Source organism: Conger conger, chromosome 9 (assembly GCF_963514075.1).
Source record: "Conger conger chromosome 9, fConCon1.1, whole genome shotgun sequence".
In the NCBI taxonomy this organism is placed as follows: Eukaryota; Metazoa; Chordata; class Actinopteri; order Anguilliformes; family Congridae; genus Conger; species Conger conger.
The window spans coordinates 11,967,459-11,989,368 of record NC_083768.1 but is presented as its reverse complement, the minus strand read 5'-3'; the positions used below and the strand labels follow the sequence as shown (position 1 = coordinate 11,989,368).

Here is a 21,910-nt window from a genome sequence, read left to right as displayed (position 1 = left end):
TGCTAGGAGGACTGTGAGAAGCTTGCGGACTTCCTGGAGGAGGCGCTGTTCAAGCACCAGGCGGGGGCATCTGGCCCCTCGGGGCTGTGGTGAAGACGCGCCGCCCCCGCCCCCGCCCCCACCGCTGGGGCAACGGAACAGGGGGGGGGGCGCGGGCGGAAAGGCCGTCCCAGAGCCAAACGCAACCAGGACTCAACCAGGACTCCTGGGCTGGGGCTGAAGGACGGGCTTTTGGAGAGTTTCACGGAGGAGCTCAGCTTTCGGCTGGTCAGAACGGGGGCACTGCGGATGACTGCGGGGCACCCAGGCCTTGGGACCGTCATCGCAGCAAGCTTTTCTGTGGGAGGACTGACTGGTCTCAGCCTTCCCACAATGCTACTGTCATCAGGACGCCCTCTTGGTTTTGTCTAGACGTGCTTCTTTTCTGCGTTTGTAGATGTGCCTCTTCCTCATTGCCATATTTATATAAGGACCGACAGAGTCACAGCTAGGCTCACTGTAGCAGGAAAGGTTTGACGGGCGCACATATTTACCGCAACGGGAAGTCTCAAAAAAGTCCAGTGCTTGGGGCGCATTCAGATATCTTGTTTTTCTCCTTTTTCTTTCTCTTTTTCTTGCCCACCCATCAGGAGAGGGTAGGAAGAGCTGAAAGAAAAATAAATAGATGGGGAAATCGAGAAAGCGTGAATTAGGCAAATGGAATGTGATTTCTCCTTCAAACGTCAGATCCAAGCCACGTCCGTTACAGGCGTGGCGGATGCGTGTCAGATGGGGAGAGGTGGATCCACAGTTCGATCATTTATACATCACGCTTCGGAAAAAAATACTTACACAAAGGAATGGGCTTGTGTTTCATCATGAGAAAGGAAAGTTCAGGAGTTCTTAACTTCTACTTCTAGCTTCTAGAAGGAACATTTGACAGGTTAGAATGTCCATAAAGATGCCGGAACAAGATGGATTTAGGGTTAGGAGCCAATAAAAGACAAAAGAGGAGAAAAATAAGCGATTGGAAAGCCCAGAATTATTAGAGAAAGTCTATACCTTCTTGATATCTGTTTGCCAATTTGATATTCAAAATTGGTCTGACAAGATTTCTTTGATTGGGTATATAGCCACTCTTAAAAGGATCTTACATTCAAGGATTCAGAAGAATTTTTCCAAAATCAGAATGCAGGTCATAACATAGCCTCAAATTTGTATCCGCAGTATTTTCTGTGCGTACCATCAGCTGTCAAGACAGTGTCAAATAAAACAAACCACCTTATTTATTAGCTTCCCCATCAGGCAAATTCTAAAAAAAAAAAAGAAGAAAAAAGAAATTGGTATGCTGTCTTTTTTGGTGAAGGTTTTGCATGTGTAAGTCTGTCAGTCATTCGGTCAAACTGCTAATGCGCGAGTGCCTTTGTATGTCCCGTAGTAATCTAAAATATATATTTTTTTTGTTGCTCTTTGATTCTAGCTTAGTTTTTTTTTTTTGTTCCTTCCTTTAAAGTCTTAATTGAATGCAAAGACTTCCACGGCTGACATCGAAAAGGGACTGGAAAGCCTCCTCCGTGAAATTGTGTCCATTCGTTGGAATGGGTCGAGCCCCGTGATCGCTGTGTAGGCTGCTGATCTTCAGCTGCTTGGAGTGGTGGCTCAGAGAGGAGCACTCTGACTGACCATGGGGCAATTGCCTCTATGAGGACCGAATGTATTAAATATAAGGACCTTGTGAGCTTTACCTGTCTCCGTTGCTAATGCCCATCCCTCAAAGCCTTCCCCGTGACTGGCAGGTGGGCATACAGAGCCAGAGCTGTTTACTCCCAGAAATAACCTTTAATTAAGCACCTTCCCATACACAGACACACACACACACACACACACAATCATGCACACACACACACACAGACACACACACAAGCATACACACACACACACACAATCATGCACACACACAAGCATACACACACAATCATGCACACACACACACACACATACATACTCACACACACACACACACACACAAGCGTACACACACACACTACAGGATTAGAGAAGATGTCATAAGAATGACAGACTGGTTTGGTTATTTGAGTGTAGAATAAATTAGTATCAGTGCAGTACCACTCTCTAACAGTGCTTACCAGCTGTGCTCTCTATAAATGGCCAGTGGAAAGTCTGCATATGTGACATCACATGTCCCATTCACTAAGCTGAAAGGGATGCTTCTTCGCTGCTCTCTGGTTAACCATATACAGAAAGGCTTATTGTTCATCAGAGGGACAGAAGTCAATTAGAAGGTACATTTAGAGGAGATGACCAGACTATGTAGCCAAATTCTCCGATAAACAGACTCAGAACTCATCTGTAAGTGTCCACGCAGCCTATGTTTACAAGTTCGTAGAAGGTCCCTGCCCTTCTGCTGTTCTTTTCCCTGTGGGAAGAGCAAACGGCTTGACCGGTTTTCCGTTTGGAAGAGAGAATAACGAGCAGAGGAATACGAGATATTTCGCAAAAACTTGGGAATTCTTTACCCCAACATGAACCTCCTGCATCGTCTGTACTTAACGTGTGAATCGCTGTCCAATCAGTGGCCATCCTGTAAATGCAACTCTTAGATTGTTTAGAATTGTTTTCTGTATATAATGCTCTCAAGCATTTTCTGCTAATGCTTATTATTAAAAATATACATTTTTATTTCTGCAAGTTTTCCAAGAGACTTTCTGGTTTCTGACTGGTGCGTCCGCATGATGTTTTGCCAGTGTCTATATATGATCACTATTTAAACAAGTGTTCCCTCACTGTAACTTTACAGGCATGACTGCATGTTATGCCACTTCACACGCTAATTGAGGGAATGGTGGAGCAGTTATAGAGAACTTTATATGGGAGTCTCTCCTTCATAGTCTCATGGTCTTCAGATTACGGAAAGGGAATGCCTTTGCACGGGCCTGCCTAATCTTGGAGATCTGCAGTGGGGCCCAAAAGTGTGAGATCACTTGTGAAAATGCTTCTATTTTGCATTATTTTCTCATTTAATACAAACATTTTCATTACTAATTATATTATCAACGTAACAATTTGTGTGAAAGGTTGTGGGGCTGTGGACCTTTTGCTTTAATGGCAACGTGGCACGGACTCCACAAATTTGTGCAAAACCTGGTGATCCATGTTATCAGAGCAATATTTGACAATGTTCCAAAGAGCATCTTGTGATGTTACTGAATGCTTGGCTTTTGTCAGTCTTCAAGTGTCCCTATAAATGTTCAGTGGGGTTGAGGTCAGGTGATTGTGGATTGTCCAGCACTCCTTGCTCTTCTTTGGTCTGCTTTGGTTGCAAAGACTTTCATTTGTTTAAATTTTTTCCGAATCCTAAAACTTTGTGTTTATTTCCAGGATTACCTGAACCCCCCCCCCCCCAGATCTTCAATGTGGTCTCAGACTTTTGGACCCCACTGTACATCCTGTACCTGATGGTTCCTGTACCATCTTGTACAGTGGTCCTCACACCTCGTCCTGGAGAGCCACGGGGTGTGCTGGCTTTTGTTGCTACTTAGCACTTAATTGATTAATTAAAGCTGTTAATTACACAGTTGGCTCACCTCACCTGGTTTCTTGGGGCTGAATTGGTTGCTGACATTAGGGCAAAAACAAAAACCAGCACACCCTGCGGCTCTCCGGGACCAGGAGTGAGGACCACTGTTGAAGTATTTCATTTCACCCCTAATTTGGCATACCTGGTTCTACTGACTGGCAGCTCAATGAGATCTCTGGCTGCTGAATGAGGTGTGCGTTGTTCGGGTAGGAGTGTAAACCCACAGGGAACAGGGTTGGGCGGCCCTGCCTTAGCAGCTGAGACGGGAGCTGTCACTGTGGGTGCTTGAAGACAGGACAAAATATACTGTACTTGAAAAAGAGCAAATTAACCCTGCAGCCGTCCCAACTGCCACCCGGTCTGCCTGTCGGAGTATGCTTGATTGAATGTGTCACGGTCTTGGCCTGCCTTGTCAGTTTGTCCTCATGTAAAATATTGTACGATAATAATAATAATAATAATAATAATAATAATAATAATAATATTGATGACCATGAGTAAAATAAAGTAGTAGCAAGGAACTAGACTATTAGCAACGTGTGGTGCCTTTTTTGAGTCTGTGCTGTACAATTGATGCTTCTCATTTACACACACACACACACACACACACTCACACATGCACTCACATGCACTCACATGCACTCACACGCTCGAACACAAACAGCAATTGGCTTCCGTTCAAAGCACCAACCAGCTCGTCAGGAGCATTTGGGGGTTAGGTGTCTTGCTCAGGGACACTTTGACACACCCAAGGTAGGACTGAACCAGCAACCCCCTGTCTGCCAGATGACTCTTCTCACCTCCTGAGCCAATGTCGCCCCAATTGTCACAAATGATGCAATTTTAAAAACTGTTCTATAAACTGCATGATGGTGATTTCCATGGCCAGACTTACTCAAGCTGACAGGAAGGTGACAGTAGCTCAAACAAAGAGCATCTCTGAACACACAAAAGTTGAAGCTTGAAGTGGATGGGCTACAGCAGCAAAAAAAAAAAAAAAACTAGACTAATTCCTGTAGCCTATACGTAGTACATTCACATATTTTCAAAAGACATTATTATCTAACTGCCATTGAGGTTGATCTAGAGGCGATATTCTGATACAAAAACTGCAAAAGAGATGAATGAATATAACACATTACGACCATTTAAGATAGAGACTTCGGGAAGTCGGGGAATGCTGATACAGTTGCTATTCCGTTGAGTAATTGGACTACGTAAACTGGCGGAAGTCCTTGGATTTTTCGATTGAGAACAATTCTCGCGAGTACGAAGAAGTGCGTAAGCCACATGGAAGGATCGCGATATCAATGGAACTGTTACGTTTTAGTGACGAAATCTCGCGATTCTTCGTAGTCTTCATCGGTGTGGCCTTGTGCATGAGACGGTGTGCTTCATGGCGGTGGCAGTGACTGCGGTAAATAAAATAATTTTACAGCCTTGTTTTATTGTGCTGTTTCATACTCGTCGTCTATTCGTGTTTGTTAAATGCAAAGAAACGATATCAGGCCAAAATAGATGTGTTCCGTATTTAGAAGCGTTATACTTGCAAATGGGGAAAAAAACTTCCCACATCTGCGCTGCGCTAACCCGGTTAGGTCGCTAGCTAGCTTCGATGGCAAGCTAATGTTAGCCAGGGATCCAAAGTGAAAACTTAAATGTAATTTTGGATAAGGTTATTTTGCGTGAAATAATAGAAGCAACCTATGGGCAAATTTCTAGCTGTTTAGCGAACACATTGCAAGAACGTTTGCAATGTAGCGGTACAGAACGTGAATATTAAACAAAAAAACTGACTAACGTTAGCTTATTTTTGACGGACTACTTTGTTCTAGGGAACAAGCTGGTTCCCCGCGCGTAGTCCTTGCTAGCTAATTTAGTTAGCTGTGTCTGAAACTATAGCTAGATTGATAGCCTGCTAGCTTGCTAGCTGGCTAGACTTCGCAGTAGCAACAATTTTGATGCATTTTCAAATATCCTGTAACGCTAGCAGCGAGTTATCGATGGTTGCATATTAGGCCACTAGCTAGCTAATGTTTCATGGCAACGTTAGCTTCCCAATTAGATTGCATGATGGTGCATCTTCCAGGACTAGCTAGCAGATGTGAATTTTCAGTTTTCGCGCAATTCAACAAATGTACAGTGGTAAAATTTGGCTATAGCTAGCTTGTTCACTAGAGCCTCAACTAGAAATGCGATTGTGAAATTTGGATGATTAGCTGAATTGTGCCATGTTAATTGCAGAATGATTTTCTCAGAGTTGGTAAATTAACGTTACGTGTACCCACTAAGGGTAACGTTAAGGGTAGCTGGATAGCGTCCAGAAATCACCACGTTGTTTTGGCCATGTAATATTGCGAGATTACTTTGCTAAATTAGCGGTTTCCTCGAGAACACGATCGTTATTTAAATGAGACTAATTATTATGCACGACGATTTAAGGCTATACCGGTCTCTGGAGGAGGATTAGGGAGCTTTTGTATTTGTCGAAAGTGATGCAGTTCAAAACAATAGTCTCACGTTTATCAACGAAATCCAGACCTTAAAAGTTTTGATTCTAATTCTGCTGTTCATATTTATTAATCTTTTATTTCCATGTTTTAAAAATTGCCTACAAAAATGTTTTGTTTAAATAAGATGCGTATGGAAATTTGAACAAAACGGCATACGGCCATCGGTTGATTGTTTTTCTTTGAACTCATCTGAAGGATTTCTCTTTTCCTATAGACTCTGTTTTGAACTGTAAAAGCTCTCCCCAATTTATTATCTCCCCACGGGTAACGCGCTTCAGGAGACCCCAGCGAAGAGCGGGTGCTAGGTAAGGGGCTTATCTTCCCAGCATGCACTTGTGCCGCTTGGTTGTGCGTGAAGGCTCTGTACTTGCCTAATGGTTTGAGCCTCTCATTGAATATGTACTGGGGGAAAAAACCCACTACTTTTTGATCTTGAGTTGGCCTGCTAGAACACAGATCTTGCTTACAACTCGACCACAACTAATACGGCAGTATGGTGTGTGGTGCCAAGCTGCTTTGTGTTTCCTAAATGGCCCGCACGCTGATAAAAATGTAACATTGGCCGTAGGCTATAAGTGCTAAACACCCCCCCCTCCCCCTCTCCAGAAATTATATTTCTTGTTAGATTTCTATGCTAATCTGCCCCACGGTCTGGTGAACACACCTGTTTTTAAAGACCATTGTTTGTTGCAATGGATACGTTTTGGGACTATGTAGTGTTGACTTGTTATGATCTTAACTTTTATAAATGTTTGAAAACACCTAGGGATTCAAGTGTTTTTCCAGTACCTAAGCTCTCTTATGGTTATGGTTTTTACAGCACCAAATGCTATAGTTGCATTAAATTTTAGCCTGGAAAAGGCACTTAGCAGTCATAGATTTTGCTAAACCATGGGACAGGGTGGTATCTTCTGGGTACGGATGTGAATTACCACATTTTAACTGAAGAGTTAAAGCCACGCAATGGGTACAATGAGGATTTCCATGCCTTTTCTTGGCAGCCATAACACATTCCTCTTGCCAGGCATGTTATCTAAACTCTGTTCTTCGACCTGAAAGCAAGTTTGACCCTTTTATTAACTTTGGATGTGTAGTATTCTCAGTGTGTTGCCTCCAATAACTTGATCTAAGTAGGTTTGTGTTTTTTCTTTTCCTTTTTTTCTTTTTTTGTTGTTTCTCTCTGTGTGTCGTTTGTGCTGTAGAGCGTATCTCTTGACTGTACTATATTTCCAAAGCCAATGGCAGAACTAATTGGGTTGAAACCTCCTTAAGGGGGGCAGGGCACCACTGGAGTTCGTAAGAGCAAAGGTACTAATGTTTTCTTCTGTGTCATAGTCAATAAGGTGGCTTCACCACATGCAACATAGTAGTCCTGCCCTTGAGGGCGGAATGTCAGCTCCCCGTAATCATGAAAATGGCAGTTTGTAAATTAATTGTAATTCAGTCAGGCCACGAATTAACTGCATGGATTACTTTAGTTAATATTGCACTGCAATGATGTGAATTGCATTCAGTTCCTTTTCCCAAGGTCCCAGAATATAATTTGCATTACAATTGGCAGCATCATTCTTTTTTTTTTCTTAACCAGCAGAATTGCTTAACTTCTGAAAATGTTTGGATGCCAGAGTTGCACTGTAATCATTTTGTGCCCCATTCCTCAAATGGTGCCATTTTGAGTATTTGCTTGTGTGTAGGGCATTTGAAATGTGTGCAATGCTGATTGGTTATTTCAGAGCAAGCTCAAAATAGAAACCCACACTACATTCGCCTTTCGCTTGTTTAACAACATAGAACTATGGCCGTATTTCTCAAATGCCTGGAATTAGACCGTTCTAAGGCATATTCGAATTGAACATATGATAGAGTGTAGGTCTGTTATCTCTTTAGCAGGGGTCCCCAGTTCTATCTGATAAGGCCACCTCTGGGTGCCGGTTTTTGTACGAGCCCAGCACCAATGCAACTGTTCTACTCATCATGGTCATTGATTGAAGACCGTGGTTAGTTATTCGGTTGAATCAGGTGCTGTAGTGCTGGGCGAAAAGCTACATGCATAATGGTCCTTTTGGGATATGATTGGACACCCCTGCTTCAGAGGATGAAGGATAACAGACTCTTTCAGTGCAGTAAATGCTTATACCGGAGCACTAGAGTTTTTTTGGGGTGGGGGGGGGGGGGGGGGTTTGCTCCTATTCAGAGAACATTTTAAAGTCATTGAAAAGTAGGACAGTCCTTGCTAAGTGGAGGATGACACGTAAGCCCCCTGCGACCCCATTCCATCACTCGCACGTCAACCAATGAGAAACACCGATTTGAGTTTGCTCTGAAACCAGGCGGAGAGGGGGGGGGGGGGGGAATCAATGGACGGGGGCCAGATATAGATTTTTTTTTGTGGGGATTTTTCTTAATGTGGGGGGCAGCTGGGACTTGTAGTTCCCGCTCTGGCCTGCCATTGCGTTTGGAGTCCGTTGTGGAGACGAGCGGGCTGACCTGACCGCCGTGTTCTGTGCCCGCAGGGAGGCGAGGCTCTGATGATGGAGAATGGACAGAGCACGGCCTCGAAACTCGGCCTGCCGCCTCTCACCCCCGAACAGCAGGAGGCGCTGCAGAAGGTAAGGGCTTTCAGACACACACACACACACACGCATACGCATGCGTGGTCTTGGATGTCATGCACTAACGCTGCCCTGCCCCAGGGAGAGGGGCTGAAATGGGCGTTTAGATTAAGGTTTTGCGGTGGCATTCAAGCAACCTTTCCAGGTCACCAAATTGAAAAGTGCTGAAATTCATCTCTGGCTTTTGAGATTTGAGGTTTTACGGGGTGAAATATTTGTGAGTGTGAAGCACCCTCCCTTTCTTGGCACACACGCCGTTGGTCAGTACACGTGTGTGTAATGTCCGGAGGAACAGTATGTGCTGCCAGTGCTATGTCTTCGGTGCCAGCGTGTGATTTGTCTGCTGGTCCTATCCTCAATCACTGGCACACCTAAAACTACACCGTAAAGGTGAGATTTCCTGGAGCAGTGTTCACCTGTCCTTACCCGGTCCGAGTGCAAAACTTCTGAAATGTATATACTTAAAATATAATTCGTGTTTAAAGATAAAATAGGTAAGATTTGTGTCTTAAAACATTTTTACAAGACCATTGTAAATCCCTTCCTGTCTTTGAAAAAGGCTCACTGACATGTTGACTCGCCCTCTGCCTGTGTTTATAATCCTTAAATTTGAGTTTACAAATACGCAGCTGACGTGCCGGCAATCTGTGCCAAAACATTGTACGACTACAATAATTTAAGCTCGTTGGTTGAAAATTGGCTCTAATTGCAACAGCCAATGGCATTTCAACGTCAGTGCGTTCACAGAGAAGGGGGAGGGATAAACAGTGTTTTGGTTTGAGCATGTTTGTTGCTGCAATTCCTCTCTTGACCGTTAGAAGTCCAAAGTTACCCATTGTACCCTTTAAGTCCAGTATGCTTAGCATATTATTTTTTCCACGTGTATGTCCCATTAAATTACGGTGGTTCGCGGGCCCGTGTATTAGGTCTTTGGGCGTTAGGGTGTTTGCCCGTCTAGATTCTTATGCCCCGTTCCTCGCAGGCGAAGAAGTACGCCATGGAGCAGAGCATTAAGAGCGTGCTGGTGAAACAGACCCTGGCCCACCAACAGCAGCAGCTCACCAGCCTGCAGGTGAGTCGGACCCCGCCGGCTGGGCCTAACCAGCGCTCTGCCTGGAAACGCAGCTCAGCCGGAACCCTCAGAGGATTTTTACATCCGCCGTGCATTTACATATATTTACATTCAAATAAACTGCAGAGGATAGAGACCCGTATCGGCCTTTTGTCTTCCTTACGTCTTCAGTAAATATGATTTATTTGGGTCGTTAAGTTTGAAGGCTGTTCCGTGCTGTACGAGAGAACCCTTCCAGGCAGCCATTTTCTTTTTCCCTTTATTCCAGTTATCCCATAAATTTGAGATGGGGAACATCTGTCACTTTGGGTGTTTAATACTTAATGGCCCCCCTCGAGAAAGCTAATATATAAGAAAGATTAGGAACGGACTTGTAAAATAAGACCGACCTTCCTCCGTTTCCTTGATTTTTAATAATTTATGATGCATCAAATTACATGTGGTTCTTCCTGGGGCAACCAATCTGCAGTAGATCTTGGTAGATCAATTCGTCTTCCGTTTTTGCCCGTTTGACATAATTTGAAATCCGAGACGTAACCATCCATTTCGTATTGCAGACCTTTCTGACATTTTAGTTCCATTAATGCACCTTCGAGTAGTTGCCTCTTGTGGTAGCTCAGAGATAGTAAACTTGTCCATGCAGTGGGACTGCTGACAGGAATGTTTGTCCTGTTGTGTTTTTGGGTTGACAACTGTGACAGAGGGGGTGAGACTTTGCCAAATAAATAAAAAAAGATTGTGTTAAATATTTTGTGGGTTACCTGCTCTCTTGTTTTGACCCAAGTGGTAATTGGCCTGTATGTGTGTCCCTTTGTGTGGTTTACTGGAAGAAGGTCAAAATTGCAGTGCGTTAATTTGTCGTGTTATGATAGGCAACTCTTATCGTTATGTAAAATACTTTACTTTATTTACTCCATTGGTATAGTTTAAGCTTTGTGTCCATGCTGGTGATGTGCTTATGAAAGATTGATTGAAATGTGCATCCTAGTTCCTGCTCTTAATATTGTCTTTGGCTTTCAGATGGCTTCCTTGACGATGGGCTTTGGAGATGCCCTTTCACCTTTGCAGTCGGTTAGTACACTTGCTTTTGTTTTTGCGGATATTTGAGGATAAAGCGTGTGTCAGCTCTGTAAGCGTGTGTCAGCTCTGTAAGCGTGTCAGCTCTGTTAGCGTGTCTCAGCTCTGTAAGCGTGTGTCAGCTCTGTAAGCGTGTGTCAGCTCTGTAAGCGTGTGTTAGCTCTGTAAGCGTGTGTTAGCTCTGTAAGCGTGTGTCAGCTCTGTTAGCGTGTCAGCTCTGTTAGCGTGTCAGCTCTGTAAGCGTGTGTCAGCTCTGTAAGCGTGTGTCAGCTCTGTAAGCGTGTGTCAGCTCTGTTAGCGTGTGTCAGCTCTGTTAGCGTGTGTCAGCTCTGTTAGCGTGTCAGCTCTGTTAGCGTGTCAGCTCTGTAAGCGTGTGTCAGCTCTGTAAGCGTGTGTCAGCTCTGTTAGCGTGTGTCAGCTCTGTTAGCGTGTGTCAGCTCTGTTAGCGTGTGTCAGCTCTGTTAGCGTGTGTCAGCTCTGTTAGCGTGTGTCAGCTCTGTTAGCGTGTGTCAGCTCTGTTAACGTGCGTCAGCTCTGTAAGCGTGTGTCAGCCCTGTAGTTGTTGGGTTCTCAGGTGGCGGCGCAGCGGCAGCGGGCGCTGGCGATAATGTGCCGGGTGTACGTGGGCTCCATTTACTACGAGCTGGGCGAGGACACCATCCGACAGGCCTTCGCCCCGTTCGGACCCATCAAGAGCATCGACATGTCCTGGGACTCTGTTACAATGAAGCACAAGGTCAGGACCCCGGCCTTGTCTGTAAACAACGGATCATAACCAAGTAGTCCAGAAATAAGCACCACTCACTTTAGGAAAAATAGTTTTTGGCGTTCTTCAATCAGAATGCACTTTACTGCTTTTGCTCCCTGGGGTTTTCCCCAGCGATTAGTCTTAGATACCGTAAACCGTAATGATGCATTCAGAGCGGTTTATATCTAAAACGGGGTACTTGCCAATGTGATCTAGACTCTGGTTGGCCTGTATGCCTGTGTGTGCGCACCGTTTGCTGTTTGCGTCTCCCGTTAATTGGCCGGCTTCGTCCGCCCACCACTGACCTCTGCGAAAGGTCTCATGAAACGGCGGCGAGGGGTTTGAAGTGCCGACCCTCTGATGAGTGGCCCTTTGAAGGGGCCCCATCCCCGCCCGCCCGGGGCGGCCCTAACGGCTCTCTCTGTCTCTCTCTCTCGCCCTCTGTCTCCGCAGGGCTTTGCCTTTGTGGAATACGAGGTCCCCGAGGCAGCCCAGCTGGCCCTGGAGCAGATGAACTCGGTCATGCTGGGAGGGCGGAACATCAAGGTGAGCCGCCCCACACCCTCGGTGAGCAGGAGGACCCCCAAATGTTTTTATTTTTGTTTAACCGGCTTTAGGATGCCCAAAAATTTCTTGTAAATTCTCTCTCTCTGCCAGTAGATGGCAGACGGACGCGGCTACTGTAACGGACTCATGTTCCCATGCACCCTCGCTCCAGGTGGGTCGGCCGAGCAACATCGGCCAGGCACAGCCAATCATCGATCAGCTGGCCGAGGAGGCACGCGCCTTCAACCGCATCTACGTGGCGTCCGTCCACCCCGACCTCTCGGACGAGGACATCAAGAGCGTGTTCGAGGCCTTCGGGAGGATCAAGTCGTGCACGCTGGCCAGGGACCCCACCACGGGCAAGCACAAGGGCTACGGCTTCATCGGTGCGTGTCCGTGCGCTGACGCTCGTCTTTACGCTCGAGTGCCCTCTGAACTCCTGGTGCGCCTGAGGTGCCCGACTCTGGTCCCGGAGCGCCGGTTTTGAGTGGTGGCATTTTTGTTCCAACCAATTACTTTTGTTGTTATTTTCTGCGAAATGGTATTAATGTAATGTAATGTAAGCATGTTCTTGCAGTCTGCCGCTGTAGCTGGTGTTTTACTCAAATTTGAGACCAAGATGGTCTGAAATTAAGATGGTCCTGAAAGTGCTGGGGCCCTGGCTTTGCGCTCCTGGCATGCAGTCTCACCGTCCCGGGTTTTGAAATTGTTCCCCTTCTGTTCTGTCCCCCGGCAGAGTACGATAAGGCCCAGTCGTCCCAGGACGCGGTCTCCTCCATGAACCTCTTCGATTTGGGAGGCCAGTACCTGCGGGTGGGGAAGGCCGTGACCCCGCCCATGCCCCTGCTGACCCCGGCCACGCCCGGAGGACTTCCCCCTGCTGCTGCTGTGGCCGCAGCTGCTGCCACTGCCAAAATCACTGCCCAGGTAAATATCTACCATACCTATCTTCACACCAGAACCCAGAGTGCAGAGTGTAAATATCTACCATACCTATCTTCACACCAGAACCCAGAGTGCAGTGTAAATATCTACCATACCTATCTACACACCAGAACCCAGAGTGCAGAGTGTAAATATCTACCATACCTATCTACACACCACAACCCAGAGTGTAAATATCTACCCTACCTATCTACACACCAGTGTAAATATCTACCATACCTATCTACACACCAGAGCGCAGTGTAAATATCTACCCTACCCATCTACACACCAGTGTAAATATCTACCATATCTATCTACGCCAGAGTACAGTGTAAATATCTACCATACCTATCTACACACCAGAGTGCAGACTGGCCCCAGCAGGCCTGTTAGAACAGCACAGCACAGCACAGCTGCAGGGTTCTGCAGTGCAGATCCAAAGGGATGCAGAACTGTCCATACGATGTAGTGTGGACAACCTTTTGCTCTTATTGTAATGGCTAGTCAAAATATCCTGCAACTCAAAGCTGATTTCCCCTGGTTAGTTGCCACAATTAGTTCTCCCGCAGTCAAAGTTTTGGCTATGGTTTATTTTTGTAAATGGCAAGGGCTTAGCCTTCATCGTTACCGCAGCATTCAATATTCCACCATATTGATAATTAAATTTGAATGTGTATATTAAATCATACACATTTACCATGTTTTCGCGAAGCATTCAGCCAGGTCATGACCTGTTAAAATGTTGTCATTGTCATTTGACATTGGCGGCCATTTTGTGTCCTAATGAGTTAATGTATAGCCAGGGCGCACTTAATTTGGCTTTGAGACTTTTCTGGAATATTCCGTTAACACCACTGGGTTTTTGAAAGCCGTACATCTTCAATACAGCTGGAAGTTTGGTGCAGCCGTAGTTAGATTCGTTTTTTTTGAACGCATTAAATGATATAAAAATCAAATGAGCCCAGAATCCTCTCAAGCAATTTGATGGACAAAATCATCCCTGTGCTCTATAAAGAAACTCCAGCCTTTAAGCACCTCTCTAAAAAGAGCCAAAATGGTGGTCTAGTTTTCCGCAGATGGGATAATCACAGCTTCACGGCCACAGTGTTTCACACGGGATAAATGGTCGTTGTACTACTGATCCTTACCTTGGCTCTGCGACCGTGTGCAGCCTGTGATTGGCCAGTAGGGTCGTCCTGCGTCAATTCACCGTGTCCTCAGCTACTGCTGAGGCACGCTAGCCAAAACACGGGTGCCGCTCGTTGTTACGAGGCGTTCTTCGCCGCGTGCCTTATCGCTAACGGAGCCGTATCGCGCCGCTGTTTAGCACGTGCGGCTAATGCGCGGGGTAATGACTCCCGGGAGGATTCTGCCAGGAAGCTCGATAAGACTTGTTGTGACTTACAGGGCTGCTGCAGGCCTTGGTAATTGGGCTCCGGGAGTCTTGGGAAGAGCACTTGGCAAACAGCGGGGCTCGAGGGGAAAGAGTGTTAACTGTTAGAACTCGCTCGCAGCGAGAGATGAACGCCTCATTAAAAGAGAGGGGGGAAAGTTTAAAGAAGAACAGAAACGATGTGCGGTTCACCCCGACGTGACCCTCTCGTTGGGGTATCTAATCTTGAGCATGTCGGTGCCGACTGTAGGGGGTAGCCCAGTAGAATGAACGGTGCTTAGTTGCCTTAGTTCTGCCCCAGGATGGGGGCTAGTTGGCACGAGGGTGGCGCCAACAGCAACTCCTCATTAATCGAGCACCTGTAGCCCTCGGTTCCTACCGCTCGCCTCCGGCTCGGTGATTACCGCTGCGCTGATGAAATGCAGAGCGAAAATGACTGGCGACTGGTGGAAGCCATTTTAGTGTCGAGGCGGTAGCTCCAGCATGTGAACGGCTGCGAAAGGGAGAAACTGGCCAACAAAAATGTTTAAAAAAAGGATAAACATGTCTGAAAAATAATTTAGCAAAAAAAAAAAAAAGGTTTAGTTTTTGTTTTACTTCTCCCCCACCTAGTCAAGTTTTTTTGATACTCGTAATGATTAATGTAGTTGCCGGTTTGTCGGTTGTTTTTTAAAATCTGTAGTGTTAAGCATTGTTTACTGTTTGTCCATTTCATCATCCTAGCTCATTTGTTTTTGATGTCGTGGTTTCATTTCGGTGGCATTCGCATTTCAGTTGTAGTCGCGTGGCGAAATGTGGTGTTGTGCTGTAGCGGTTTGATTTCTGTTCAGCCTTGATGGTCGTGCCAAGCGCATCGCACATCAAGAGCCCCATCTTAGCGCTCCGCTGAATCATTAGAGCAGCCATTTTAGAGCGGCACCCTCCGAAACCCCGTTCCGGGAGATCTACCGTCCTGCAGGGGTTCGTTTCAGCCCTAACGTGGCACGCCTATTTGGCGACTCTGTGAGATCTAATCGCAGTTGAGTGTGGTGAGCTGTATTAGGGCGGTAGATCTCCAGACACGGGGCCGGGGCACCGCCGCTGTAGGCTCTGTGTGCGTCTGTCTGCGTCTGTCTGTCTGTCCTCGTCCCCCTGTTTTGTGTATCTGTGTTTCATGTCCTGGTTCACCGGCACTGTCCAGGCGGTGTTCCCTTTATCTCCCGCTTTGTTCTTCCAGGAAGCTGTAGCAGGAGCGTCCGTGCTGGGGGCGCTGGCCTCCCCCGCCGCCCTGTCCCTCTCCCAACAGCTGGGGGGGCTCCCTCAAGCGGTCATGGCTGCCCAGGCCCCAGGGGTCATCACAGGTACGCAGACGGACAGTGTAGAGAGTGCGAGAAAGAGAGAGGAAAAAAAAAAAGAGAGCGAAACGGAGGGAGGGATGGAGGGAGAGATAGAGAGAGGGGGGGTGCGACGAGGAGGTGAGGAAGAGGAGCACAGATCGCGTGACTGCCCCTGGCCCCGACGCCCGCTGAGAGGAGACCGGCCCGGACGCTCGAGTGGAGAACGGGTCCCCCCGCCGCCCCGGTGCCGAACTACGCCGCGGGCCCATCCTGCCCCTTCAGGCCTCTCCCCGGGAAAGAAGTCGGGGTGGTTGTGGGTTTATTTTTGGGGAAAGGGTAGAAAATGCGCCCCTAGCCACCGGTCCCAGCACTTCCCAGCTCCATTCGGGTCTGCTGCAGGAATTCGCTTCTCCTTGTTGAAAGAGAGTCCTTATGACCAACGCGTCCCAGTCGAGCTGCACCAAGACAAGCCCAGAGCAGCGCTCGGTCGTAGGCGAAGGATGAACGGGGGTTGGTGCGTCAAATCAGAATTTTTAAATGTCTCCCGTGTAAATTGTTTGGGAACTTCAGATCTAAGCTGATGACTGGGGTAAGTGTTCGGAGACAGTGAAAATAGCTGTGCGACATTGTATGTTTGCCCCAAACGCCAGCTATCGAAATACAGCAGTGACCTCTCGCAGTCCTCTTTCCACAACAAACTTGACTACCTGGAGTATGTTGCCAGTGCGGTCAGTCATCAGAAGCTCAGCTCCCCCAGGCAAAGTCCCCCCCCCACCCCCCCACCCAGGTACAGTCCCCCCAAGGCCCAGACCTATTACCCCCCCCCCCCCCCCCCCAAAAAAAACAAAATCATCGATATCCTAGTCCTCCTGAGCGAGCCCTGCCTCCACGCCGTGGTGTTGCTGTGCTCTGCATCTCGAGTGGCATGCGTTTGCTGCATGTGGTTCCTAAAATGTGCCTGTGAGAGCAAGGCGTACGCCGTCAAGGTAAGTACTAGGTTTTACCATGTTCTCCACCGATGGAACTTCACCTGTGCAGTTGTTTTATGACTTAAGATGGGACACGCTCCATGGATGCACAGTGGACAATGTATTCTGACAGGAAAGCCCTAATGAAATGCCCTAATTAAACCTTAGATTTTCTGATCTAAGAAATCCATGTTCCCCACTGTTATAGTCCTTTGAGAGCCTTTAATTTGAAAGGCAGCTGAAATTGATATAGTTCTGTGGGCAGTGGTGGCATTGAGGATGGTCTTTACTGAGAAGGTAGATCTTTAACGCAGAACCAAAATGGAAGGAGAAAGAGCACATATGCCCACAAAATGTTGAGGTTGACATTGATCTGAATCTGAACCGAGTTTGTTTCCCATAGTTCACGGTCTCCATGAACTCCATGCTTCACTTTGGCTCTGTTAAAGTGCTGATTAAATGCAGAGTCACGCTTGTGTGCATCTCAGTCCTATTAAAAGCCCATTAATGTAATTTCTCCGGTGGAGATTAGCAGCGGTGGTGAGAGGTGCTCATTACTTAACCAACCTTGGTGGAGAAATCCAAAGAGCTTCTCCTCTAAAGCTGCTTTGGGAGCTGATGAGAGTTCTGCCCTGACTACAGCCCAGCTAACACAAAACGTTCTCGCACTGTTGCAGCCATGTAGTAACAATGTTATAGCATTGACTGAGCGGTCCTATAACATTGTTGTTGAGAACATTTTGTGTTGGCTGGTTAGCTATTCCCTTAGCTCGCCTCTTTGACCTTGTTGACCGTCGTACGGTTGACCTTGCCACCGATTCTGCTCTGATGCACTAGGCCAAAGCTGGAGAGATCCTTCAGGAGAATTAGGGATGTTCCTGTGGGCTCCTCCCCTGGTTTCTTACTCCTTGGTGAGCGGCAGAGGTGGATGTGCAAGACCGCACGGTTATTCCGTGTCCGAACAGGTTGTCTGTTGACTTTTGGGGAATTTGTTAAATGTCTTCTCATTTCACCAGCCCAGCCTTCATGGACACGCCAGAGCTCCAGTCTCTCCCCGCCCGCGTAATGTCTCACCCTCGAGTCGATCATGTGTCTCTCTCTCCCCAGGTTGCCGTCAGCTCCTACACAGTACATTAAAGATGGTTCACCTGTAACGGGACATCTCGACTAATAGATTCTCTTCTATTTTCTCTTCTCTCCCTGTCTCTCTCTCTCTCTCTTTTTTCCTCTCTCTCTCTCTCTCTCTCCCCCCCCTCCCTCTCTGTCCGTCCACAATTGCACCAACCGTGGCCACTAAATACCTCCCCCTTGCTGCACATTGACCGTCAAGTGTGAAGAGGACTTGGTCTCTCTCTCCAACTGCTAGTACCCCCCATAAACAAATCTCACATTCCCATTGGCCAGTGAGTTACAGATTCCCGTGTGTTTGTGGATTTCACTTTGATGTGCATCAACACTACATGACAGAGCCCTCGTGGCAGCCTCAGGGCATCTTTGGTGTGAAGGTGTGGTGGGTTATGTCAGCGGGCATTACGCAGCGCTTAGCCACCCTAACATTAAAGATACAGCAATGGATAAAATAAAATAAATGACTTTCTTTTTTTATGAAATGTGGAAAAAGGTGTACTGTTAATGTCTTATTGTAGTTTCTCCCATGTATGGTAATCAAAAGCATTTCCATTTGCTGTCTTCAGTAGATTTAAGAACCATCGAAGGTAGCCCTTGAGCAAGGGACGCACATCAATGTAAAGAAATGTAAAGAGCTTTCTTTGGGAGTCGGTGTGTTTTCTTTTACATTTCTTCACAGAATTCGGGGGCTTTGTGAAACCTGGGCAGACTGTATTCTGTCGACTCGAAGCGTCTTTCCAGTTTCTCCGGGTGCTTCTGGGAGTTATGTCTGTAACAGTTTGGGGGGCTCTCCTGGTCATGTGATTCCTGTGGGCTGTGGTCTTTTTAAGAGCAGTTGTGCCCACTTGCATGAGAAACAACAAACTGATGGAGCCAGTAGTAATAACACCAGATTCATCTCACAAATGTCATGTTTCTTTGGCATCTTCCCCTCTAAAGGCAGGTAGTGAACTCAAACCCAGACCAAATGAGCACTGCCTCTTCTGCAGCAGTTGCCAGTTTAACCAACAAAAATACAAAAAAAACAAAACTGCATGGCCACTCTTGCATCTTTGCTGTCTTGGGAGGGTGGGTCAGGTTTGCGTTTCTCACCTGACTTCAAGCAAAGAGCCCCCAGTTCAGCCTTTGGTTGGTTAAAAAAACCCTCTCTGACCACACGGTTTGGGGGGGGGCAGGATCATTCGGTCTGGGGCCCTGAAGTCGACACCAAGCTGGTTTAACCTTTTGCCTCTGCAATCTCTCTCCTCCTTCTCCCCGGCCCCCCCCCACCTTCTCCCGTGCTGCATCCAGGGGTGACCCCGGCGCGCCCCGCCCTGCCCGTGCTGCCCCAGGTGGGGCTGGTGAACCCCGTGCTGGCCTCCCCGCCCGTGCTGGCCGCCTCCCTGGCGGCCGTGCAGGAGGCCAAGAAGGAGGAGGAGGAGGCGCTGGCGGACGGGACGGGCCAGGAGATGCTGAGCGAGCAGGAGCACATGAGCATCTCCGGCAGCAGCGCCCGCCACATGGTCATGCAGAAACTGCTGCGCAAACAGGAGGTGGGAGGAGGCGCACGCGCCCGCCGTCTGTCCTTACATGGGCTTCCTGCCGCTGCCGGAGCAATACTGCTCCTGGAGGGGCCTGTGTGTGTGTCTGTGTGTGTGTCTGTGTGTGTGTCTGTGTGTGTGTGTCTGTGTGTGTGTCTGTGTGTGTGTCTGTCCTCCAATTGCCCTGACTAAATTTGCGAAACCGTTCTGTATATAGTCACAACGACAGTCTTCAGCTGTCATTCATGCACTTATCAAGAATAAAGAAATGTTGGATGGAATAATTGCTTAATTACTTGGCGCCAGATTCTGGCACATGAAACCAGGAAAAAGATTTGGCCCTTGTTGCCCACTGTGGTGCAAAGACTTCTTACAGTCTGTTCCCTTAACTAAACAATCTATCTGTAAAACAATAAGTAATGGTGAGGATGTTACTCTGGTGACCTTGTGCAATGCAGGCCTGCCTTGCTGAACGGGTCTTTAACCCAGTTGATGAGTACGTTTTTTTTAATTTTATTTTTTTATTGGGGCTCAGGACTGTAAGGGTTACAGGGCTGACGGCCTCTCCTCTCCCCCCCACAGTCCACGGTCATGGTGCTGCGGAACATGGTGGGCCCGGAGGACATCGACGACGACCTGGAGGGCGAGGTGACGGAGGAGTGCGGCAAGTTCGGCGCGGTCAGCCGCGTCATCATCTACCAGGAGAAGCAGGGCGAGGAGGACGACGCCGAGGTCATCGTCAAGATCTTCGTGGAGTTCTCCATGGCCTCCGAGATGAACAAGGCCATCCAGGCGCTGAACAACCGCTGGTTCGGCGGCCGCAAGGTCATCGCCGAGGTGTACGACCAGGAGCGCTTCGACAACAGCGACCTCTCCGCATAAAACTGTCCGCGAAAGAAACCACCTCTCACACCGCCGCCAGCCCGCCCCTCCCCGCGACACTGGCGCCTCTTTTTAACTTGTAATTATTTTTTTATTGATGTTGATATTAATATTATTAATGGTCCCATTGGGGGATGCAAGGAAAAACAGTTAGCCGCTCATGGACTTTTTCTTTTTTTATTATTCTGTTGCCTACTGTGAAGGACTGGATATGCGTTTTTGTATTTTTTGTTTTTTTGTTTTTTCCTTTTATCATTTGAGATTTGGTCAATTTGGTAAACCCCTCAATATTTTTCTCCTTGACTTACCAAGGTCAGCTCTTTAAGGACTCTTGCATCTTGTTATAGAGCTATTGGTTTCAGTTGCCCAGAACAATAAATTCTTCAAATAATGAAAGTTTGTTTTGTCTGAACGGTTCTGTTCTGTTGTTTTGTTTTGCCCCTCAATTGGTTGGTTTAATTTCCTCCTTGATATTACGTCTTCTACTTGTGTTCCATAATTTGCAGCAGTTTGATAACTCCACACAATTTGTAGTCCTCTGTTGACTGAATGGTCTTACGATTTAGACCAGGGGTGTCAAACTCCACTCCTGGAAGGCTGCAGTGTCTGCTGGTTTTTAGTGCATTTCAGCCCGAGAGATACATTTCTTTCATTGTCTTTCATTGGCTAAAGAGTCCACACACCTTGTTCTCAAGGCCTTAATGGGCTGTTGATTGAAAGGAAATCACAAATACCTGCCGACACTGCGGCCCTCCAGGACTGGAGTTTGATTCAGATGCTTAAAGCTTCGAATGACTCGAAAGCAGCTTGTAGCAGGACATGTTTCCAGTGGCTGCATACATGGACCGGTTCCTTTTAATCACATTTAGTCACTTACAAAGACTGCTGTTAACATTGTGCCATTACTACTACTTTGAGCACAGCGGTGCACCATAAATTGTTCCATCTGCAAATAAGATTGAATGTTATCTTTTAAAGAATAATTACGTGATGCGTATGTACAACCTCCTAACGTCACTGTAGTTACTTGACTGCAGTGTTAGTTATTGTTACTTGACCAGATACCCTATAATGCAATTGTGATTACGTACCATGAATTATGAGGATGGCAGGTGTTAAGATACTTTGCATCTCAAATATCCTTCATCGCACGCAAAACTATCCGGGCCAGTTGAAAACTTCAAAACTGCACCCCTAAAGGACTCTAGGGTTGCATGCCTTGCGATCACTTGGTTGCTATACCTCCAGTGTTGTGCAACAGGTTGTTGGGTTTGTGTTGTAAAACGTGAAATGTTTTGGTGCACTTTTAAAATGCTCAGTAAAGGCCCGTCTTGCTGTCTGGAGCCCTCCCCCTCATTGTTGACGCTATGGTCATGTGCCACGCTGCTGGACAGATGGCAACCAATCATCTTTGCTGTTCAGGCGCAAAGATGTTTAGGACTTTGTCTACTACCACCGATGGTAACTTTACGTTGCCAGTTGCATTATTAACAGGTGGAACTCGATTTACAGCCAATATGTATCTTTATCTGGCCAAATTATTTCGTTAACCCTTTGGTTTAACAAACCAATTCAGAACTGAAAGTTCTATCTAGCTGGCATGCGTGGAATATATTTCACATACGCCTTCA

At 47.0% G+C, this 21,910-nt stretch overlaps 2 protein-coding genes and 1 non-coding gene across 11 annotated transcripts in view; all 3 read left to right on the top strand.

The window, feature by feature from the left end:
* The window catches only part of nrbp2a (nuclear receptor binding protein 2a), a 61,449-nt gene extending 57,346 nt beyond the window's left edge, over positions 1-4,103 (top strand). Inside the window, exon 18 of the mRNA XM_061254164.1 lies at positions 7-4,103. Coding sequence (XP_061110148.1) covers positions 7-93 — 87 coding nt within the window. The 3' untranslated portion in view covers positions 94-4,103. The remainder of the gene's footprint in view (positions 1-6) is intronic.
* Positions 4,104-4,876: 773 nt separating this feature from the next.
* On the top strand, positions 4,877-20,675 carry puf60a (poly-U binding splicing factor a). Of its 9 annotated transcripts, none has more exons than XM_061253970.1 (13): positions 4,941-4,994; positions 6,305-6,395; positions 7,293-7,398; positions 8,604-8,699; positions 9,685-9,774; positions 10,795-10,845; positions 11,426-11,587; positions 12,053-12,166; positions 12,318-12,531; positions 12,882-13,072; positions 15,673-15,805; positions 19,168-19,409; positions 19,980-20,675. In XM_061253970.1, exons 4-13 carry the CDS (start codon positions 8,619-8,621, stop codon positions 20,277-20,279), a joined length of 1,578 nt encoding a protein of 525 aa, XP_061109954.1. In that variant the 5' UTR covers positions 4,941-4,994; positions 6,305-6,395; positions 7,293-7,398; positions 8,604-8,618; the 3' UTR covers positions 20,280-20,675. The 9 variants fall into 9 exon arrangements, with proteins under 9 accessions (XP_061109951.1, XP_061109950.1, XP_061109949.1 ...); XM_061253971.1 differs by having other exon boundaries at positions 4,979-4,994; positions 6,369-6,395; XM_061253969.1 differs by lacking the exon at positions 7,293-7,398.
* LOC133138037 (small nucleolar RNA SNORA57) lies at positions 8,935-9,075 on the top strand. Its single transcript, XR_009709656.1, has one exon. It is a non-coding gene; the product is annotated as a small nucleolar RNA SNORA57 (small nucleolar RNA).
* Positions 20,676-21,910: the final 1,235 nt, after the last annotated feature.